Source organism: Alligator mississippiensis, chromosome 15 (assembly GCF_030867095.1).
Source record: "Alligator mississippiensis isolate rAllMis1 chromosome 15, rAllMis1, whole genome shotgun sequence".
In the NCBI taxonomy this organism is placed as follows: Eukaryota; Metazoa; Chordata; order Crocodylia; family Alligatoridae; genus Alligator; species Alligator mississippiensis.
The window spans coordinates 29,186,309-29,209,715 of record NC_081838.1 but is presented as its reverse complement, the minus strand read 5'-3'; the positions used below and the strand labels follow the sequence as shown (position 1 = coordinate 29,209,715).

The window sequence follows — 23,407 nt, the reverse complement described above, 5'->3', positions numbered from 1 at the left end:
TTCAGGTCCCGTAGCCTCTCCTCGTAGGGCCTGCCCTGCTGCCTCCTGATCATGCGGGTGGCCCTCCTCTAGTCCCTCTCCGTGTTGTCCACATCCCTCCTGAAGTGTGGACACAGTACTCCAACTGTGGCCTGACCAGTGTGGCGTAGAGGGGGAGGATCACCTCCTTTGACCTGCTTGTGATGCATCTATGGATGCACGACAAGTTGCGGTTGGCCTTCCTGACTGCGTCCGCACACTGTCGGCCCATGTTCATTTTGGAGTCAATAATGACTCCAAGATCCCTTTCTGCCTCTGCACTGACAAGAAGGGAGTTCCCCAGCCTGTAGGTGTGCTGCTGGTTCTTCCTCCCCAGGGGCAGCACCTTGCACTTGTCAGTATTAAATCCCATCCTATTCTCATCCGCCAACCCCTGTAACCTGTCCAGATCTAGTTGTAGCCTGTCCCTCCCTCCTATCACGCCCACCTCTCCCCACATCTTAGTGTCATCTGCGAATTTGAACAAGGTGCTTTCCACCCCCTCGTCCAAGTCACGGATGAAGATATTGAACAGTGCGGACCCAAGGACTGAGCCCTGGGGGACCCCACTGCCCACATCCCTCCAGGTCAAAAATGACCCATCCACCACCACTCTCTGGGTGCAGCCCTCTAGCCAATTTGTGACCCTAATATCTAACCTGAATTCCTAATATCTCAGCTAAAGTCAACTTCTTCAGAGCTGTCTTGTCCAGTCTGAGAGCTGTAAGGTAGTCCACTAATCCAACACCTACCTCAATGTAGTGTCCATCCCTCATGCAGCCGCATTTGCCCATGGATACACATGCCTCTCCATCAAACATGTAGCCAGTGTTGCACTGGCAGCCTTCAAAACACCTCCGGATGCACTTGGTAGGAGTTGTCAGACTGGCACAAGTGAGATCACACGTCTTGGTGCACAGCTCATAGTGGCTGTTAGTTGGACAAGATAAGGCTGGAGAGAGAGAGGGAGAGAGAAGCAAATGAGACAAAAGGGAAGATGAAGGTTAGTTTGGTTAGACACCAGGCCCAGGAAAACATTTTCTTATTGAAACTGATATTCAACAGAAATTTGGCATTTCATTCAAATGAGATTTTCGAGCCTGATTGCCATTGAAAACTTCTGTTCATTACTGGAAACTCAAACACCCAGAAGAGGAACTATTTTAGTCTGAAAATATGGCTGTAGTGTGAGGGCTTCATGTCCTTATTCCTCTCTAGAGACTGGACTCTCCAGCTGAGCTACCTCTTTCATGGTGACCATGTCCAGGAGCTCCTATGATGGACTGTCTCCCCTCTTCAAGAAGAAATCTTGGTGCATTACGGGAGATGTCATCCAAGCAAGAAGCTGAATTGATTGAGGAGACTGAAACCTTCGGGAATGTGGCTGAGCTACACCTGAAACTTTGATACTCTTCAGTATAGAAAACTTCATGGAACAGCTTGGACGTTACCTGTAAGATGGACCCTTCCCAACAATGTTAGGCTTGTGATATTTGATAAAAACCCAGCACCTAGGAGGTCTGAAGTTCAAAACCATGATAGATCAAGATCCATTATGTGCCACCACATTCAAGGTGGGTCTACAGGTTATTCTGGTAACTTACGGCAGAACGAATCCTTTCTCCATTCTCTGATCGTAGCTCCCTCTGCCTGGCATGTGGCTGCGTAGGCCTGAAGGCTCTGACAGAGGGTCTCTCTCGCCCCATTGGCAGCACACATGACATGGAGGCAGTGGTGGAAGTAGTCATCAGGGCTCACCAGGGAGTGACAATCTTGGAAGGGGCCTGAGCGAGCTGTGATCAACCCACAGGAGGTCACAGCTTGGTATGGTTTCTTCTTGGCTGCATCACAGACAGGGCATCGTCCATCACATCCCTCGGAGCATGTGGCACCATCATCGAGCACCCTCCAAGAAGACTCAAACTCACTCATGCTTTTGGCAATCTTCTCACTGGGCAACAAGAGGTCATCATTTTTATCGCCATTGTAGTTACCGCACAAGCCACGTGTTTGTCCTTTGTAGGTGCTGGGGACAGTCACCAACACATAAGACGAGGTGTCATAAAGGACTTGAAATCCAGCAGCAGATTGGAGAACGATGTTTTTCCCCTCCTGGTTGATCTGAAGCTTCCCTTTGTTTATAGCCACTGGTAGACTGTACAGCTCCCCATCCACCTGTGCCAATGAAAGGGAAATTTTACCTCTGGTTGATGGGACCTGAAGGGTGCCTACAAAGAGGATGGAGCTAAACTGTTCTCAGTGGTGGCAGATGACAGAACAAGGAGCAATGGGCTCCAGTTGCAGCAAGGGAAGTTGAGGTTAGATATTAGGAAGAACTCTCTCATGAGGAGGGCAGAAAAGCACTGGAGCAGGCTACCCAGAGAGGTTGTGGAATGGAGATCTGGGGGTTTTGAAGACCCATCTAAACAAAGCCCTGGCTGGGATGATATAGTTGGGGCTGGTCCTGCTTGAAGCAGGGGGTTGGACTAGATGTGACCTCCTGAGGTCCCTTCCAATCCTCATTTTCAATGATTTTCTTCATTTTCTATGATCTATCTATGATTCTATGGCTCAACGGACTGGGCATGTATATGGAATCAGCGCCCCATGAGACATCAATAAGATCAAACAAGATACTTACCGCAACCTTCCACCTTGTTCCTCTCTTCATGACGATGGTATGGCCATCAACAGAGACCTTGATTGTCTTTGTCACGGACACCCAGTCTTTACCGGCCCTCTCGTTTTCTATGACCACCAGGAAGATTTGCAGCTTGGCATCGATGCTGTTGACTTCAGCCAAGGTGTAAGCGCAATTACTATGTAAATTGAAGGTGTTTCCATCAAAAGTAACATAGTAGGAATCACTCCATGCTATGCACTTTCCAGACTCAGAGGCATAGCAGCCTTGGACACCATTTATCACCTTGCACTCCTCATTGGAACTACAGGAGATGTCTTGGCACTTGATGACCCCACTGTTGCCGCATTGGCACCGTTCCTCACAGGAAGTGCTGGTGTAGAACTCCTCCCCTTTCTTGTAGTACCTGCCTTGGTGCATGCAGCCACAGTCTGTACTTGGGATGCACTTGTCACCACTCAAGATGAACCCATCATTGCAGAAGCAGCCTTCTCTACAAGGAAGTTCACACTCATCTGGATCCAGCACATTATGGCAAGAGTTAGGGCAGCCAGTCCCACAGAACTCATAGTGTGTGTTTGAGGGGCAGTTGAAACCTGAAAGAAAGAAATGAGCAGAGGCTGAGGGAACTGGGATAACTTAGTCTGGAGAAGAGAAGACTGAGAGGGAATTGAATAGCAGCCTTCAACTCCTTGAAGGGAGGTTTGAAAAAGGATGGAGCTGGACTGTTCTCAGTGAGGGCAGATGACAGGGCATGGAGCAATGGGCTCAAATTGAAGCAAGGGAAATTTAGGTTGGGTATTAGGAAGAACTTTCTCACTCAGAGGAAAGTAAAGCACTGGAACAGGCTCCCCACAGAGGTGGTGGAGTCTCTCTCTGTAGCATGGGCCGTTTGCAATGGCATGAACTGAAAGACAAGTCTAGGAGGTCACACTTACTGCAGAATGAGGCTGATCTCCACTGCCCTATCCAGATGCTCTGAGCCTGACAGCTGGTCACGTAGCTGCTGATAGCATGGCACATCATGTTGTGATGACCACTGTAGTGGCACGTGTCAAAAATGCAGTTGTCAAAGTAGGGAGCCGGGTCAATGACTCTGTGGCAGAGGGAAAATGGCCCGTTCTTACGTGTGATGATCCCACAGTATTTGTCACCTTTGTAGACTTGCATCTGCAACTCCCCACATACAGGGCAGTCACCAAGGCATTCCTTCCTACACCCAGGGACTTCCCTGACTTTCCAGCTGTTTGCAAACTGAAGCTCATCAGATGTCTGAATTCCATTCTTCATCATCATATCATCTGTGGCATCTTCATTGTTGTTCCCGCAGAGCCCACACATGGCATCAGCATAGGTATTGGGAACAAGGACCCTGGTGTGACTGTACCAGTCAAAGCTCACTCTCAGACTGAAATCAGTCTGGATGAAGCCATGGACTCCGCTGATGTAGGCCTTCAGCTTGTCTTTATACTGGAATGGCAGGTTTACAAAGATGCCATCCACCTGGGAAAGACATGATAGACACCATTATAGAATCACAGAAAATTCGGGTTGGAAGGGACCTCAGGAGGTCAGATCTGGTCCAACCCCCTGCTCCAATCAGGACCAACTGCAACTACATCATCCCAACCAAGTCTTTGTCCAGCTGGGTCTTCAAGACCTCTAAGGATGGAGATCCCGCCACCTCTCTGGGAAGCCTGTTCCAGTGCTTCACCACCCTCCTTGTGAGAAAGTTTTCCTAATATCTAACCTCAACTTCCCTTGCTGCAACTGGAAACCATTGCTCCTTGTTCTGTCATCTGCCCCAATGAGAACAGTTCAGCTCCATCCTCTTTACAACCACCTTTCAGGGAGTTGAAGGTTGCTATTAAATCCTCCCTCGGTCTTCTCTTCTTCAGACTAAATAAGCCCAATTCCCTCAGCCTCTTCTCATAAGTCATGTCCCTCAGCCCTTTCACCATTTTTGTTACCCTCCAATGAACTCTTTCCAATTGGTCCACATCCTTTCTGTAGTCAGGGGCCCAGAACCTCCTCCCAACTGCAAAGATCTTTTAACCCTCCCACACCTCATCAACTGTCTGTGGGTATGGGCTAGCGAGAACAATCCTACTCTGAACTATAGGGGAAACATAACAGGGTTTTTCATCTCTACTGGGAAAAGTCCCCAGACTTGACTGCTGGGAACAATTTGTGAGGGACAGACCAGATTAGGCTGTTTCACTTCTTTGTTTCCATGGGGAACATATTTTACACTTACATACCTCCTATGACATAAAATAATTGTTGTGGGATGATAGGGAGGCTAATTTGTTAAGAAGGCATTAAATCAGGATCTGCTGTGCACCTTGGGTGTGAGATGGAGACAGTGTTGTGAGTTAGCAAAATGTATTTGGTCCAGAGTAGATAGGACAGCAGAGGAGCAATGTTACAAAAGAAGATCTGTGGTTGTAAAATGAAAGTGATAATGACACTCTTATTATGGGAGGAAATGGTCCTGCCAGCTGTCAGAAAGAGGCAAGAAGAGGACTCGTCTGAGACACAAAGAGGCTAGCTTTAGTGGTAGAGAAAGACATCCCTTGTTCTAACTGGGTTCCAGGTGAAATCCTTAAACAGTCACTCAGGCTTCAAGAATCAGGAAGATATCTCCTGAGTGCAAAATAGGTCAGTGGGAAATCATAGACACTGGTTAATCTGTGTGGTCAAATGGGATATGGTGAATCTCCATCTTTCGGAGTCTTCAAGTCAAGACTACCCATCTTTCTAAAATGAAAGGCGGGTTCTACCTATGGCTGAAATTCTGTGACCTTGGTTACACTGGATAATCATAATGGTCCGTCTCTGCTTTCAAATCTGTGAGAAATGTGCAGTGGAGCCTGAATGAGGGACATACGGACTCTGGATGGGAGAACACTTCACTCTAGCAATTGGACAATGAGTCCAACAGTTGAGCAGTTGGACAATGAGCAGTTGGACAATGAATCCAATGGTTGGACTCTGCAGCTGGGCTGCCTCTTCCATGATGAACATGGCCAAGAGCTCCTATGATGAACTGTCTCCCCTTTTCAAGACGAAAACTTGGTGCACTATGGGACTCATTGTCCATAGTAAAGTGCCCTGGAGAGTTTATTGGGTTTGGGATGGGGTCTGGGTACTGGCTGTCTCTGACACACGTGGGGCAGGTTGAGGGATACAGTCTGAACTTGGAGGATTAAAACCACACGCTTGAGTGAATGGTGTCTCCGCAGCCTAGACACTAAGGTATCTGGGAGAACCTGTCAACCCCAAGAGACTCTCGTTCACTGGATTTGGTTCCATACCTGAATCTTCTGTGGGTGCTCCTGGCTCAGACTGATGGTCATGTTGTAGACGTCCAAGGTCACCACTTTGGTGAAAGACACAGCTGTGCTGCCACGATTGCTGTTCTCCACTTGGACGGTGAATGGGACAAGCCTGGGGTCCGGAGTGCAGACCCCAGCCAGCTGGTAGACACAGGTGCCCACGAAATCATATTTCTTCCCATCAAAGGTGGTGTAGTGCACGTCTCCAGTTGCTATGCAAGTAGCGTAGTTGACCTCATGACAGCCCCGGACCCCATCCATCACTACACATTTCTTTCCGTCTTTGCAGCTGGATTTTCTGCAAACTACCTCAAGCCTTTCCCCTTTGCGTTCACATTTGCACCAAGAGCGGCACATCTCATCTCCCCAGAACTCCTCGTCAAGCTTGTAGGAGCGGTCATTGTGCATACAGCTGCAGGCTTCCTCGGAGATGCACTGGCCAGCACTGAGGACATAACCAGTGTTACACTGGCAGATCTCAATGCAGGGCTTCTCACAGAAAGAAGGAGCTGTTTGGTCAAAACAAGTAGCTGGGCAGGCATTTCCACAGATCTCGTAGTGGCTGTTCTCAGGGCAGGACAGAACTGGAATCACATCAGAGAAAGAAAGACTTAACACCCAGTGCAACAAAGTGAAACACTTGCGTAGCCTGCGTCGGTACAGGCTAGGAACCAACTGGCTGAGCAGCAGCTCTGCAGTAAAGGACCTGGGGGTGACAGTGGACAATAAGCTGAACAGGAGCCAGCAGTGTGCCCTTATTGCCAAGAAGGCTAACGGCATCCTGGGCTGCATTGGTAGGAGCGCTGCCAGCAGATCAAGGGAAGTGATTCTTTCCCTCTATTTGGCACTGGTGAGGTCACATCTGGAGTCCTGCATCTAGTTTTGTGGCCCGCACTACAGAAAGGAGGTGAACACATTGGAGAATCCAGAAATGAAAATGTTTTGGGGGCTGGGGCACATGACTTGTGAGAAAAGGCTCAGGGAACAGGTCTTATTTAGTCTGGAGAAGAGAAGACTGAGGCAGGATTTAATAACAGCCTTCAACTCCCTGAAGGGTGGTTCCAAAGAAGATGGAGCTGGACTTTTTTCAGTGGTGGCAGATGACAGAACAAGAAGCAATGGGTTCCAGTTGCAGCAAGGAAAACTGAGGTTGGATATTTGGAAAAATGTTCTCAGGAGGAGGGTAGTAAAGCAATGAACAAGCTACCCAGAGAGGTGGTGGCATCTCCATCCTTGAGATCCAGCTAGACAAAGCCTTGTCTGGGATGATGTAGTTGGGGCTGGTCCTGCTTTGAGCAGGGGTTGGACTAGATGTGACCTCCTGAGGTCCCTTCAGCCCTCATTTTCTGCGATTCTAAGAGCTGCCATAGACTAGTGTCACTGGCATGGACACACTACGAAGTGCCATAATGCTTTCCTCTCCATGGTATAGAATGATAGAAAGTTAAGAGTTGGAAGGGACCTCAGGAGGTCACATCTAGTCCAACTCCCTGCTCAAAGCAGCATCAGCCCCTACTAGATCATCCCAGCCAAACTAGATCATCCCAGCCATATCTCCTTCCCAACAAGGAAAGGAACAGGGGAATAATTCTGGTGTTCACAGAATGAAAAAAACCCAGTTCCTGGTTATGACTACAAACAAATCCCTTGATGTTATGAGGTGGTCAACATGTTATGGGAAAAACATAGTGAGAAGGTAGAGGTATTTAAAATGAAGTGAGGCAGCGAGTGCGAGAGACTGTGTAGGAAGCAAAAGTTAGTGCCAGCTCCAGTGCCCCAGCGTGGTAGTAGGAATCATGTCTCAAGGGCCTTCTCTCCCTGTGGATTCACTTCTAATGCTAGTACAATGGCAGGGGGCACTACCCTGCATGGAACAAAGTAGGGCGTTGAGTAATGGGTGCTCTCCCTGGATGTTCATGCTGGCCCCCATGTCCCAAGTACCCAGAGATTCCCAACCTCATGCTCACTGCCCCTCTCCCCTCTTTCAGACAACAGACAAACCAGTCCCATTTTTTTTGGCACCAGCAAACAAACTAAACTGTAGAGCTCACCACAGCCGGACAGCATCCTCCAGCTGCGGAGGGGGACTCCTTGCTTCAGGCAGGCATTGGCATAGGCTTCCAGCTCATGGCACAGGCCCCTGTGGGTCCCCCCATCCAGGCACATGCTTTGGATGCAGGTGTGAAAGAAGTTGTTGGGGTTGACTGTGGCGTGACATTCTTGGAAGGGCCCCTTCTTAATAAGCCCACAGCGCTTCTTGTCACCGTAGAGACGCTTCTTTCCAAGGTCACATGGCAAACATTGCTCATGGCAGCTATCCCAGAAGGGTGGGGAGCCGTCATGAACTGCCCAGCGGTCGGAAATGTCCTCTTCAGAGAAAAGGCCCAAGGGGAATGTGGGATCATCCTCAGAAATGCCATTGAAGTTCCCACACAGCCCACAGCTGGTTCCATGGGTGCTAAAGGGGACAGTCACCATGATGGTCCAGTCTTTGTCATAGATCACCTTGAAGCCAAAATCTGTCTGTAGGGCAAAGCGACCGTTGCTCTGGGAGAGGTGGATTTTGCCGCCTTTCAGGGTCACTGGGAGCACGGTGGGTTCCTCATTCAACTGGAGAGAGAGAATGGGGGTGGTGGGGGAGAGGAGAGAGAATCACTGCTCTGAATGAAACACTCTGCATACTCGGTAACAGTTGGAGTTGATCTGAAATTCTCCATCAAAATGCTTTTCTGACAGGAGACAGGTTTTGAGAAAACATAATCATGAAATTGTATCAAGCCGCAAGAGAATCAACACCACAGCCCGTGCCTCCATACTTTCTGTGATGTGACATGGCGTGATATATTAGCAGCAGCGTTACCATCAGATTGAGGGAATCATAGAAAATGAGGGTTGAAGGGACCTCAGGAGGTGACATCTAGTCCAACCCCTGCTCCATGCAGGACAAGCCCCAACTGGATCATCCCAGCCAAGGCTTTGTCTAGCCAGGTCTTCAAAACCTCCACGGATGGAGATCCCACCACCTCTCTGGGGAGCCTGTCCCAGTGCTTCACCACTCTCCTTGTAAGAAACTTTTTCCTAATATCCAACCTCAACTTCCCTTGTTGCAATTGGAAACCATTGCTCCTTGTTCTGTTACTTGTCACCACTGAGAACAGGCTAGCTCCCTAAATAGAGAGGCAGTTCTCCCTTCTCTATTCAGCACTGATGAGGCCACGTCTGGAGTCCTGTGTCCAGTTTTGGGCCCGCCACTACAGAAAGGAGGGGAATACATTGGAGAGAGTCCAGCAGGGGGCAACAAAGATGCTTGAGAGGCTGGGGGACAGGACTAGCGAGGAAAGGCTGAGGGAATTGGGCTTGTTTAGTCTGGAGAAGAGAGGACTGAGAGGGGATTGAATAGCAGCCTTCAACTCGCTGCAGGGTGAATGGAGGACGGAGCTGGACTGTTCTCAGTTGGGGCAGATGACAGAACAAGGAGCAATGGGCTCAAGTTGCAACAAGGGAGGTTGAGGTTGGATATTAGAAAGAACTTTCTCACTAGGAGGGTAGTGAAGCACTGGAAGAGGCTCCCCAAAGAGGTGGTAGCATCTCCATTCTTGGAGGTTTTGAAGACCTGGCTTGACAAAGCCTTGGCTGGGATGATGTAGGTGGGCTGGTCCTGCTTGGAGAAGAGAGTTGGATTAATGTGACCTCCTGAGATCTCTTCCAACCCTTATTTTTTTTTATATTTCTATGAAATAATAAGCACAAAATGCTTTGACGTTATCTAAATGCAATCTTTTGGCAATTTTTCAATGCAAATTCTAGAGCAAATTGATATGCTCTGGCAAAAATGTCTTGATTTCATCAAACTGATATTTTCTGATGGGAAGCTACAATTCTTGGTAGACCCTTCTTCCTCGTAGAACTAAACTAAAATATTAGGGTGTGTAAAGACTAGAACAGATTGCCTAGAGGCTTTCCTCCAACTTCTGTGGAGTTTCTGCTGCTCTTTAGTGACTAGCATGACATTTATTAGTGCCTGCTTTTTGGTTGTGTTGTAGTCAGCCTAATAACACTCAATTTGGAGCTGTGCCTATGTGGAAACCCCACCCCTGGCTGGGTTGTTGGCTGCGATGGTTGAACCTTACCTGTGTCTCTTTCTCTTTATTCACAGAAACCATGGTATTGTCGATGGAAATGTAGATGGCCGTGACGGTTGCAACATGTGTCTTACTGGACTCTTTGACTTCTACTACCACCCTAAACCAGGACGGAGCACTGCTGTTGCACAGGGAAGCCAGGCTGTAGATCCGGTTGGACGGGACTTTCACTGAAGCACGGTCAAAAGTAGTGAGCTGTGCTCCCGAGGCAAGCATGCATTGGCCTTCTTCCTTCACGCAGCGGCGCTCTCCGTCCCTGACCAGGCATTTCTCCATGGCCAGGCATTTGGCTTCCTTACAGTCGAGCTTGCCCAGCTCAAGGCAGGTGCACCTCTGTGAGCAGTCGCTGGAGAGGAACGTCTCCCCTGGCTGGATGGAACAAAACAGAAGAGCTGCATCATGGGAATGATTGAACCTCCCCTGTCCTCAGACATGGGAATTAAGCATCTCTCAACTATTCTTGGCATGGACAAATGCTCTCCGTCCATGTAGGGTATATACCTGCACTGAAAACATTCTTGTGGACCTGATGCAATCTGGAGATGACCACAACAAGGAAAACAGTGATCAAGAAGGTAGAAATCACAGGGATGGCCAGAAGACATGAGGCTACATCTCCAGTCTCCAGCTCCCCAGATCTCCTTAGAAGTGGAAGTGTTGTTGGAAGGAACATAGCTCATCTGAAACCAAACAGCCCCTCTTCAGCTTTGGACTGAATTGAAGCCAACATCCTGGATCAACCAATCAACTTTTTCCTCACAAGTGACTCTGAGTCAAAGTCTTTCTCCATGTGCTAAATTGGATCTTGTGCCCTTAAACTGAAAGTCTCCATATTCCTTCCTAGGCAACTCAGTTTCCCTTCCACCATCCCCAAAGACTTTTCTTCAGATTCCCACTGGGCATGTCTACATGTGCATTTACTGCACAGCACGCAGTTTTTAGGCCAGTGTCTACACATGCAGGCATTACAGTGCAGTAACGCTGTGTGTGGACTGACTTGGGACTAAAGTTAGTCCCAAATCAATCCATGCACACATCGTTACTGTGCAGTAAGGTGACTACACGTGCCTTACTGAGCAGTAAATAATTGGCATCATGCAGGTAGCAAATTTACACCCAAGTCGGCATAAATCACCATAGTTACTACTCAGTAACCTAAATTACTGTGCAGTAATGTGTGCATGTGTAGCTGCACCCACTGTGTCTCCAGCCAGCTTTTGCAGGCTCACGTCTGCACAAAGGCTAGACAGGCATCTGATGAAGTAGCCTGTTGCCTACAAAAGCTCCTGGCTCTCTGAACTAGTTGGTCTCTACGGTGTAATGCTGTCCTCCCTTCTCCCTGACTTTACACTACCTGCCTAACTTCCTCTATAGGATAAATAAGCTTTTGCCCATATCTGAGCTAAAATCAAACTCTGAACCTTCAAGGATGCTTTCTGCAGTCTTGGCGGCCTCCTTAGATCAAGGCACTAAGACTGCAGCGTGAGGTCTATACATTCAAAACTTTAATGGATTGAATTTGTGGATAGTTACTCAGAGCCAACAAGCTCTCTATATTCTGTCTCTCCTGCAATGGGAGAATATACAATCTTGGATAGAGTCTTCGACCTCATCCTCTGCTTCAGTAGTTCCAAGCTCCTGGCCCGGAAACTGAAAATGATGCTATCTGGATAGAGCAAGCCAGACAATGCTACAAATTTTGATCCGCGATGCTGGAAGTTTGGTCCCAGTTCAGATAAGAATTAATTCCTGTATCCTGTGTGATGCAGGGGGACTAAAACAGCGATCACTGTGCTCCATTCTGGTTTTACAGCCTTTGAATCAATTGCAGTGGTAGCTGTGTGGGTGAACTGGTGGCTCTGAACATTACATGCTGGCTCTAAACCTTATATACACAAGCTAGGACATACAGCTTCAGTTGTTTTGCCACCATTATGCTTCATTTGAGAATGGAAATTATTATTCAGTGTCTCTTCTACAGCTACAAAGGGGATAATACGGTCAAGGCTGAGTTCTGTAACCAGATGGTCTATGTATCCCAACACCTACCTGGAGGTAGCGTCCATCCCTCAGGCAACCACATTTTTCCATGGACACACACGCCTCCCCATCAGACATGTAGCCATCGTTACATTGACATCCTTCAAAACACTTCTTGGTGCATTGGGGTGGAGTGGTCAGGCTGGCACAGGTGAGATCACAGTTCTTGGTACACAGCTCATAGTGGCTGTTGGCTGGACAGGTGAGGGCTAGAGAGAATGAGACAGAAAGCATCTTACAGTCATGGAATGAACTACCTGACACATAGTAAGAACAATTTTGATCCTTTCCACCTGGTGTCTAATGGCCACATTACAACAGAAATGACATGGATTTCACAGTAAACCCAAGTGGCACCTGGTGGACAAATTGTATCAGAACTGGGACAATGGCAATTTTAGCTGTGTGAGAGAAAACACATCACGAAACTATCACAATAAAAATAATCCTCCTGGAACAATTGGCCATGATAAGAATAAAAAATGTTGGAGGTGGTCTAATTTACCATGATAGGTCGAAATCTACCACAATAAAAAGACATATTTTCAGACACGACTAACCTAGAGAAATGGAGATTTTTGGTGACATTTTGTGACATGTATCTAAACAACGCATAACATGAACAAGAAACCATAAACTCTAGGGAGCTTTCCTGAAAATTAGCAGTGCAAGAATCACCTCCCAGGACTGTGCTGGGGTACCAAGTTAACACATATTTGGAGGGCAAAATGCTGTTACTACAACACTAATACGGTTCCTCTTCTATAAAGGAGCCGTCAGCGGCAGTGATCCCTCATGGTCGAGGATGATCACTCCCATGGGTCAAGTAAAGGTCAAGTAGAGGCTTGTCAATGAAAGTGTAAAGAAGCATCCTAATGCTTGGAGGACTGTTGAATCACCATGGAACAACCTGGATGTTCCCTGTAAAACTAGCCACTACAGACCATGTTAGGTTTGTGGCATCTGCAAAAATCACAGCAGGTAGAAGGTCTCACAGAATTACGGAAAATGAGGACTGGAAGGGAGCGCAGGAGGTCACATCTAGTCCAACCCCCTGCTTCAAGGAGGACCAGCCCCAACTAGATCATCCCAGCCAAGGCTTTGTCTAGCTGGGTCTTCAAAACCTCCAAGGATGGAGATCCCACCACCTCTCTGGGTCTCCGGTTCCCGTGTTCTACTACCCTCGTAGTGAGAAAATTCTTCCTCATATCTAACTTCAACTTCCCTTGCTGTAACTGGAAACTGTTGCTCCTTGTCCTGTCATCTGTCCCTACTGATAACAGTCCAGCTCCATCCTCTTTGCAACCACCCTTCAGGGAGCTGAAGACTGCTATTAAATCCCTCCTCAGTCTTCTCCAGACTCAGTAAACCCAGTTTCCTCAGCTTCTCCTCATAAGTCATTTCCCCCAGCCTCTGAACCATTTTCGTTTCCCTTTTCTGAACTCTCTCCTATTTGTCCCCATCCTTTCTGCAGTGCAGGACCAAAAATTGGACACGAGACTCCAGATGTGGCCTCATCAGTGCCAAATAGAGGGGAAGAATCACTTCCCTGGCTCTGCTGGCAACAATCCTACTAATGCAGCCCATAGGCCCTTAGCCTTCTTCGCAATAAGGGCCCATGCTCAGGTTCATTACAGATATAGGACTGATATGTGCCAGGTTAATGAAGACTACCTTGCAGATTGTTTTGTTAACTTACGGCAAAGGGAGGGCTTCCTCCACGCTCCGATCTCAGCACCTGCTTCTTGGCACGCAGTTACATATGCCTGGAGACTCTGGCAGAGAGTCTCTCTTGCCCCATTGGAGGCACACATGTCATAAAGGCAGTAGTTGACGTACTCAGCAGGGTTAACGTGTGAATGACAGGCATGGAACGGGCCTGAGGGAGCTCCGATCAACCCACAGGAGGTCTCAGCCTGGTATGGTTTCTTCTTGGCTGCATCGCAGACAGGGCATCGTCCATCACAGCCCTCAGAGCACGTGGCACCATCATCGAGCACCCTCCAAGAGGACTCAAATTCGCTCAGGCTTTTGGTGCTCTTTCCGTTGGGCAGCAGGAAGTCGTCATTTTTATTGCTGTTGAAGTTGCCACACAAGCCACGCATGTATCCTTTATAGGTGCCGGGGAGGGTCACGAAGGCACAAGAGAAGGTGTCATAAAGGACTTGGAGTCCAGCAGAAGTTTGAAGAATGATGTTGTTTCCCTCCTGGTTGACCTGAAGCTTCCCATTGTTCATAGTCACTGGCAGAGTGTACAGCTCCCCATCCACCTATGGCAAAGAGGGGAAAATTTGCCTATTATTGATGAGGACTGTACAGTTTTGTCTCATCTACACACACATGTACTCATGCACTGTGTCCATGTGTCACTAGTGCCCCATGAAACATGGATGAGTTTAACAAGATGCTTACCACCGCCTTCCACCTCATTTCTCTCTCCAAGACAATGGTGCGGCCGTAAATGAAGACCGTGACTGTCCTTTTCCGAGCCACACGGCCACTACCCATGCTCTCATTCTCTACCACCACTGAGAAGTTCATCAGCCGGGGGTCCATGCTATTGACTTTGGCCAAGGTGTACGTGCAATTCCCATGCAAGTCAAAAGCTTTTCCATCAAAGGTCATGTAGTGAGGGTTGCATGACACGCACTTCCCGTACCCTAAGGGGTGGCAACCTTGGACACCGTTTACCACCTTACATTCTTCATTGGCATCACAAGAGACATCTTTGCACTCCAGCTCCCCGTCTTCATTGCACTGACACTGCTTATGACAAGAGGTACTGGTGTAGAATTCCTCCCCTTTCTTGTAATATCTGCCCTCATACATACAGCCACAGTCTGTATATGGGACACACTTCTCTCCACTCAGGACAAAGCCTTCATCACAGAAGCATCCTTCTACACAGGGAGCTTCGCACTCATCTGGATCCAACCTACTATGGCAAGTGGAAGGGCAGCCGGTCCCGCAGTAGTCATAATGCGAGTTTGGGGGGCAGTTGAGACCTGAAAGGAGAAGGCTGCAGTGACTGTGCAGGTCTACATGAAAGAAAAGTCTATTGGACTAACACCATGGACAACATGAGTAATACTGAGCTTCTATTGAGCCATTGTGGAGGGCAACAGAATATGTCTTTTCTCATCTTCTTTATGGAAGAATTTATATAGGAACTTTCCAGGAAGGGGGCTATGTGTGGTGGTTAGGGTACAAGTAACTGGAAGCCTGGATGCTTGGGTACCACCTGAAAGTCAGTGAAGGAAAACAATCCTGATTTAAGCTACTGAAGTCAGGAGCCAGGAGTCCTGAGTTGCATTATCAGACCTGAGAAGCAATATCACTAAGAGAATACACTTCTGGGACTCTGAGCCAGTGGGGTTTTATTTCAGCTCTTTAAGAGAATGTCATATAAATGGCTTTGCCAAAAGAATTGAAAACATCTTTGGACAGAAGACTGTGTTTTTGATAAAGCAGAATTGTCAATGAACTTGTTTTCTGCTGAAAGTACCAATTTTTGATCAAGCCCCCCAAAATGTTGATGCTTTGGCCTATCAACAAAGTGCTGACAACATTCATGGAGGAGAGAACATTTTCTGGCAAGTTGGTCTAATAAAAGATATCAGATTCACCCAAGGAACCTTGTCTGCCTTCTGGCAACCTATGCACGGAGCAGATGGCTATAGATACACTCTGTTTTATTTATTTTTTTGCCACTGAACTATCATCTGGCCCTGAAGAAGTCAGTTCGCCTCGCTCTATGAATTTGGGGAGACCATCTATGCATGAATGTGGTTCTCATCATTATAGGATTTAAGCATCTGACAATCAATAATGGGGGTTCTCTTATTAAAACCACTGTGAAAAAAAGAGAAGCTTTATCCCTGCTTTACAGATGGGAAATTGAGGTATGTGATAGATCATAGATTCCTAGAAAATGAGGGTTGGGAGGGACCTCAAGAGGTCACATCTAGTCCAACCCCCTGCTCAAAGCAGGACCAGCCCCAACGAGATCATCCCAGCTAAGGCTTTGTCTAGCCAGGTGTTAAATGAAATGACCTCCCTGAGTGCATCTACACATGTGCTTTAATGTGCATTAGCTTATTTTAATCCACATTAAAGCACCACAAAAAACCTGTGCTCTTTAGCTAATGCGCATTAAAATAGGCTAATGTGCCTTTTTCTAGTACTTCACAATGGAGGTGCTAGATTTAATGCACGTTACCTAACTCACATTAATTGACGTGTAGATGTGCCTTCTCATGAGGTAACATGGGCAGACTCTGAGCTGGGAACTGGACCCGCATTTCATGCACCCTCTAGCACAGTGCTTTATCTACTAGATTTTCCTCCTGAGTTTTAGAAGTGGTCGGTGAGGATTTCTGGCCAGCAGAGATGACGGCTCACAACTCATAAACAGGGAACAAGGCCACACACAGTTCTTTGTTTCAGTTCCTGTGAATCAGGAGAGCCTGAAACTTAGGAATTTCACTTTAAGAGTTTCATAGTTTTATAGATGTTAGGGGCTGGAAGGGACCTTTGTTGCACTTGTGCATCATTCTTGGGCCCCTGTACATGTGATGAAGGGCCACTGTACATATGATGAAACTGCTCCTTTTAGTGATTTAATTGCCCCTTTTAACGATCTAACTGCATAACAGTGTACACGTTCGGCGGCATATTACGATTCAATTTCGTAACAGTGTACAACTTCTGTGGAGTATTTTGATTTAACTGACTTTTTATGTAGCAAAGTAAAACAAATCCTATGTATTTTAGTTTTCTACATAATAAATTACAGCAATATTTGTCATGTGTACAAGGGCCCTATCCTGACAAGGTGGTGGGGACAGTGCATGGGGTGCTGGAAGCCCAGGGGTACCCAAGGAAGCTTGGACTTGGCAGGCTTCCAGAGCCCCATGCACCATCCCTGCCACCTTCTCCAGCTTCCAGCACATCCAGCTGCCCTCCTGCTGCCTTCCCGCACTACCACAGAGGCAAGCCAGACCATTCCCAGGCAGTCCCTGATGGCGGGGATGGTACACAGGCTGCTGGAAGCCCGCCAAGCCTAAGCTTCCCCAAGCACGCCTGGGCTTCCAGTGCCAAATGCACCACTGGATCCAGCGGGTGCTGCCTCCAGGTGGGCTGCTAGCTGCAGCACGCATGCAGCTAGCAGCCCACCTGGACAGCCCTGGGGGTTAGGACCATCCTCTTCCTCTTGCAAAAGCAAAAGAGCTCAGGGAAATTTGCCGTCAGTATAAAGCCAGTGATAACAGATGTGACTGTGAACAGCTGGAAACAGTGGCCTGCCTACAGCGTGGTTCATGTTGGCAAAAAATGAAAGACGATTCCAGTGGGTCTCACTTACTGCAGAATGCAGCTGATCTCCATTTCCCTATCCGGATGCCCTGAGCCTGGCAGGCTGTCACGTAAGTGCTGATGGTGCTACACAGTGTATCGTGGTGAGCTTTGTACTGGCATGTGTCAAAGACACAGTCGTCAAAGTAGGAGGCTGGGTCAATGACTTTGTGGCAGAAATGGAACGGCCCGTTCTTTTTGATGATGACCCCGCAGTACTTGTCACCCCTGTACGTTTTCTTCATCTCTTCACTACATTTAGGGCAGTCATTGAGGCATCCTGCGTGGCACCCAGGGACCTCCCCGACCTTCCAGCTGTCAGCAAATTGAATCTCATCAGACGTCAGAGTTCCATTCTTCATGGTCATATCATCAGCAGTGTCTTCATTGTTGTTACCACAGAGCCCACACGTGGCATTGGCATACATACTGGGAACAATGACCCTGGCATAACTGTACCAGTCAAAGCTCACTTTCAGGTCAAAATCTGTGTGGATGAAACCATGGACTCCACTGATGTAGGCCTTCAGTTTGTCCTTATGGTAAAATGGCAGGTCTACAAAGACCCCGTCCACCTGGAAAATACAGAAAAAAGCTTTGGGTGAGAGAACAACAGGCCATGCAGTGTGTCTCCTGGATACCACCCAGATATGCCAGAGTAACCTGAAGAGTTTACTGGTTTTGGGTTGGTGTCTGAGTACAGGCAGGCTCTGACACATAGGATGGATAAGGCCTGAGGTTTGAGGATTAAAACCCAGTGCTGAAGTGAGTGGCGTCTTCCTGACATAGAAAGATTTCAGGCACACAATCTGGGAAGAGCCTGTCAACTTCACACATCTACACATAACATGTTTTAGTTAATGCACATTAAATCTAGTACCTCCATTGTGAGGTATTACAAAAGTGTGCATTAGCCTATCTTAATGCACATTAGCTAAAGAGCACAGATTTTAAGTGACACTTAATGCGTAGTAACTTATTTTAATATGCATCAACTAAATAGCATGGGTTTTGTTCAGTGAGGTTTTCACACAAATTAAAATAGGCTAATGGGCATTAAAGTGCACGAGTAGACGCGCGCAAGAGATGCTTGCAATGACTCGCTGTATGTGGTTCCATACCTGGATCTTCTGTGGATATTCCTGGCTCAGGCTGATGGTCAGATTATAGACCTCCAAGGTCACCACCTTGGTGAAAGACACCAGGTTGTTGCCACGGTTGTTGTTCTCCACCTTGACAGTGAATGGGACAAGCTTGGGGTTTGGAGAGCAGGTCCCCGCTAGCTGGTAGATACAGCTACCCATGAAATCAAACTTCTTCCCATCAAAGGTGGTATAGTGCGGGTCTCCAGTTCCTATGCAGATGGAGTACTTGAGTGCGTGGCAACCCCGGACACCATCCACTACAACGCATTTTTGCCCACCTTTGCACCGAGACTTCTTACAAACCACCATATGCATGTCCTGGCTGCGTTCACACCTACATTGTGTGTGACACTTGTCGTCAGACCAGAATGTCTCATTGGGTTTATAGTAGTGGTCATGATAGTAACAGCCACAGCTCTCCACAGGGATGCACTCGCCAGCATGGAGGATGTAGCCATCGTTACACTGGCAGGTTTCCACACAGGGCTTCTTACAGGAGGAAGGACCTGTTCGGTCAGAGCAGGTGGCTGGACAGGCAGATCCACAGACCTCATAATGGCTGTTGGCAGGGCATGGTAAATCTGGGATTGGGTCAGAGAAAGAGAGAGAGAGAGAGAGAGAGAGAGGGAGAGAGAGATAGGAAGACTTAAAAACCAGTGCAATTGATTAAACGACATTTATGAGCCAATAGTGTGCCCTTGTTGCCAAGAAGGTTAACGGCATCCTGGGCTGCATTAGTAGAAGCACTGCCACAAGATTGAGAAGTAATTATTTCCTTCTATTTGGCATTGATGAGGCCACATCTGGACTCTTGCGTCCAGTTTTGGGCCCCACACTACAGAAAGGATGTGGGCAAATTGGAGACAGTCCAGTTGGGGGAATCAAAATGGTTCAGAGGCTAGGGATCATGACTTGTGAGAAAAGGCTGAGGGAACTGGGCTGACTGAGTCTTTCACAGGGGATTTAATAGCAGCCTTCAACTCCCTGAAGGGTGACTCCAAACAGGAAGGAGATGGACTGTTCTCAGTGGTGGCAAATGACAGAACAAGGAGCAATGGGCTCCATGTTGCAGCAAGGGAAGTTGAGGTTGGATATTAGGTAAAACTTTTTCACAAGGAGGCTAGTGAAGCACTGGAACAGGCTCCACAGAGAAGTAGTGGGATCTCCATCCTTGGGGGTTTTGAAGATCCGGGTAGACAAAGCCTGGTTTGTAGTTGGGGCTGGTGCTGCTTGGAGCAGGGAGTTGGACAAGATGTGACCACCTGAGGTTCCTCCCAACCCTCAGTTTTTATGACTGTATGAACTGACTAGACATAAGAGCTACCATAGGTGGAATTTTAGGAGTCATGAGTGTGGATCCATTTCCAAGTGCATGGTGCTATCAGTACCAACAAGGAAAGAAGATGGGTATTTACCTAATAAGGAACCATATCCCCTTGCATGACTGCAGGTGAATTCCTCAGTACGACAAGGTGATCAACACACCAAAGGCTAAATTTAGCCAGAATCTGAGGCAAACTAAGCATGATGGGGAGCGTGGAAGACTCCACAAATTAAGCCCTGAGTGCCACTTCAGTCCCCTTCTCATGCCCAGTCCGTCGCTCTGTGCTCTGATCTGCTGCTCTGCTTTCTGGTCCCTGCCCTATCTGCCACTGTGCAGCCTGCCCTCTCCCGTCATGCCACAGGTTGGCCTTCTTTGCCGTCTTTGCAATAAGTTAGTGTCAGTCCTGCGACACAGCGTGGCAGCAGAGAACAGATCTGATCCTAAAGCACCAGTAGGAGGTGGGAGACTGCATGGAGCAGAATAGGGGGCTAAGTGATGAGCATTGTCCATTGAATATAGTGCTGGGCCCCAGTGCCCTTTGTACCCAGGAATTCCCAAGCCTACACATCATCTTCCAACTGCTGAGACTGCTTAGACCCATTGCGGCTAAGGAAGTCCAACTGGTGAGCTTACCACAACCGGATGGAGTCCTCCAATCATCGACAGTGACCCCATGCTTCCTGCAAGCAATGGCGTAAGCTTCCAGCTCCTGGCACAGGTGGCTCTGGTTCCCCCAGTTCAGACACATGGCATGGATGCAGCTGTGGAAGAAATCGTCAGGATTCACTCGGGCATGACAGTCTCTGAAGGGCCCCTCTGGAGCTTTGGTGATTATTCCGCAGCGATAGTCATCACCGTAGAGCTGTCTCTCTCCGAGCTCACACTCGCGACATCTCCCTTGGCAATAATCCCAGCAGGCTATGTCTGTGTCCTCAGCTTTCCAGGAATTGGAGAAGTCCACTTCAGATATTGGCCCAAGAGGAAATGTTGTGTCATCCTTGGAAACACCATTGAAGTTTCCACACAGACCACAAGTGGCTCCATAATAACTGCTGGGGACAGTCACTGTGATTATCCAGGCCGCATCATAGGTCACACGGAGGCCAAAATCTGTCCGTAGGACAGGGCGGTGGTTGATCTGGACAATTTGGATTTTACCATCTTTCAGAGTCAGTGGGAGAGCAGCGGTCACGCTATTCAACTGGAGAGAGAGGAGGGAAGAATTAGTTCCAGTGGCAACTTGAATCTCTCTATAGCTGTTTTAGTGTTTTCCATGGAAAATGTTTTTTTTAATGGGAAACAGGGTTTTTCCAACACTAAAATTCAACACTAATCATCATTAGGCCTTGTGCAAGTTTGCAGTGCACCTGACCCTGCCATATTTACTAGGTTTCTTCCTTCATACTCAAATCTAATCTAATCACCTATGTCTACCTCTACATTTATGTCTATGTCTATGTCTACATGTACATGTACATCTACATCTCTTCTATAGTTGTTTCAAAGTGCTCTGACATTAGCACATAGTGTTCTGTATGAAATATTTTACTGATTTTTCATTATAAAATAAGACAAAGGTGATCAATTCCTAAAAAAAAGGTCTTGATTTTGGCACATCAGTAGTTTTGGATGGAAAGCTGTCATTCCCAGTAGACCACCCCCTGCCCACAACTAGGGGAGTGATTCTTCACCAGAGTCCCGAGATAATTTTAAGTGTGTCACAGGACACATGATGCTAGGATGATTAAGCGTTTGCACACCTACACATGTTTGACAAGATGGAATCAGGGAACCATGGAAAAGGAGGGTTGGAAGAGACCTCAGTATGTTACATCCAACCCCCTACTCAAAGCAGGACCAGCCCCAACTACATCATCCCAGCCAAGGCTTTGTCTAGCCAGGTCTTCAAAACCTTCAAACAGGAATCCAAATAACACCTGAGCTGGGAATCTCACCCTGATAAGATCTAATTCTTTCCTGTAGATGGTGATCTTGTACCCATAGACTTTGATGTTCGTCGCCCATTGTTCAGAGGCAGATGCATTTCTGATGCAATTGTTCTTTTCATTGATGGTGAAAGGCAACAGGGTGGGGTCATCACCGCAGTAGGAGGCTATAGTATAGGTGCAGGTGTCTTGGTAGGTCACCTGCAGCCCATCAAAGGTGTGGTAGTGGAGGCCTGTACAGCCCGTGCAGGATGCAGAATACTTTGGGACACATTTAGCTCGGCCATTCTCAACGTTGCATTTCTCCTGGGCCCGGCATTTCTGGACTTTGCAGGGATCTGGAAATAATTAATCTCGGAGAATTAATTCTAGAGAGCATGAAAACAAATGAAGCTTGGCAGGGGCACTCCTTGTGGGAAATCAATGTCTTATTCCTAATTAGAATGGCTTTAACATTCAGCTCCTACTTCTCACTTTGTCTTTCTCTGGAAGATGAAAGAGCCTTTGAAGGCCTGGCATTACCTCTCTGTGATGGCTGTGACAGGAGGCCAGCTCAGGGCCAGGTCTTAACACTGGCTTGCCCACCTGTTGATATGGGGCAGTCCGCCCAGCCACCCCTGCCACGACTTGCTGTTTAATAAACTGGTGTAAAATGCAGGAGGCAACCCATTCTAGTGCTCCAATGCCAAGGGGCATTGTACACGGCTCCGTGCTATCCCTACACCGTGTCCCATGCCTCGCAGATGGCATCATAAGTCAACCACTGGTCCGACCAGAGGCTGGACTAAACTCCGCCCCTTGCTGGGCCTCGCACATTCTGCTCATGCACTCCGTCCGCTCTCACAGGGCCTCTTCCATACTGCCCCTCACTGAGCCACTCCCAACCTGCCCTGCTCCTCTGAGCAACCCCCCTGGGCCATCAGGCTTAACTACTTTCATGCTGGCCAGTGCACATGCAGCACCTTCAGGTCACTCGAGCAATCCCTACTCTCTGAGGCACCACCCTTATGCCCTGCACTAGGCTATACTCAGCCTCTAGTCCCTCGCAGGGCAATTTGCTTCTGTTATCACTCATGTGGGGCTTGGCCCATCTGCTGCCCGTCAGGACACCCTTTCAACCCTACTCAGCACAAGTCATATCCAGGACCAGGAGCCTCCTGCCATCCCCATAGCTCCTGCCCTTACCTCCAAGATGTTCCAAGCAGCAGCTCAGCTGGGTGGTGTTCTTCCAGCTGCAAGTAGCAGACTGCTGGCTCAGCCCTGAGAGCCTGAGCTAAGATGGAGGATGTTCAGCCCTCTCCTCCAATCACAAGGCTCTCCTGCAGTCATGTGACTGCTCCATCAGGGCTGGCTTGCACCTGCTGGCTGCCATCAGCCCTTAAAGTGGCAGACACCAAAGGTGCTCTGCCACAATAGTTCTTCTACATTGTCATCCCATTCCCTCTCCATCTCCTTTTCAAA

General features: G+C 48.0%; 1 protein-coding gene across 1 annotated transcript in view; it reads right to left on the bottom strand.

The window, feature by feature from the left end:
- The window catches only part of LOC102558194 (IgGFc-binding protein), a 42,740-nt gene that overhangs the window by 5,531 nt on the left and 13,802 nt on the right, over window positions 1-23,407 (bottom strand). The window contains exons 8-21 of the mRNA XM_059719354.1: window positions 21,956-22,284; window positions 20,634-21,201; window positions 18,653-19,257; window positions 17,542-18,106; window positions 14,592-15,184; window positions 13,879-14,449; window positions 12,189-12,388; window positions 10,128-10,508; window positions 8,049-8,607; window positions 5,977-6,581; window positions 3,598-4,162; window positions 2,660-3,255; window positions 1,623-2,193; window positions 771-970 (exon numbers count right to left, since the gene is read on the bottom strand). Of these exons, the coding sequence (XP_059575337.1) occupies window positions 771-970; window positions 1,623-2,193; window positions 2,660-3,255; window positions 3,598-4,162; window positions 5,977-6,581; window positions 8,049-8,607; window positions 10,128-10,508; window positions 12,189-12,388; window positions 13,879-14,449; window positions 14,592-15,184; window positions 17,542-18,106; window positions 18,653-19,257; window positions 20,634-21,201; window positions 21,956-22,284 (6,908 nt within the window). The remainder of the gene's footprint in view (window positions 1-770; window positions 971-1,622; window positions 2,194-2,659; window positions 3,256-3,597; window positions 4,163-5,976; window positions 6,582-8,048; window positions 8,608-10,127; window positions 10,509-12,188; window positions 12,389-13,878; window positions 14,450-14,591; window positions 15,185-17,541; window positions 18,107-18,652; window positions 19,258-20,633; window positions 21,202-21,955; window positions 22,285-23,407) is intronic.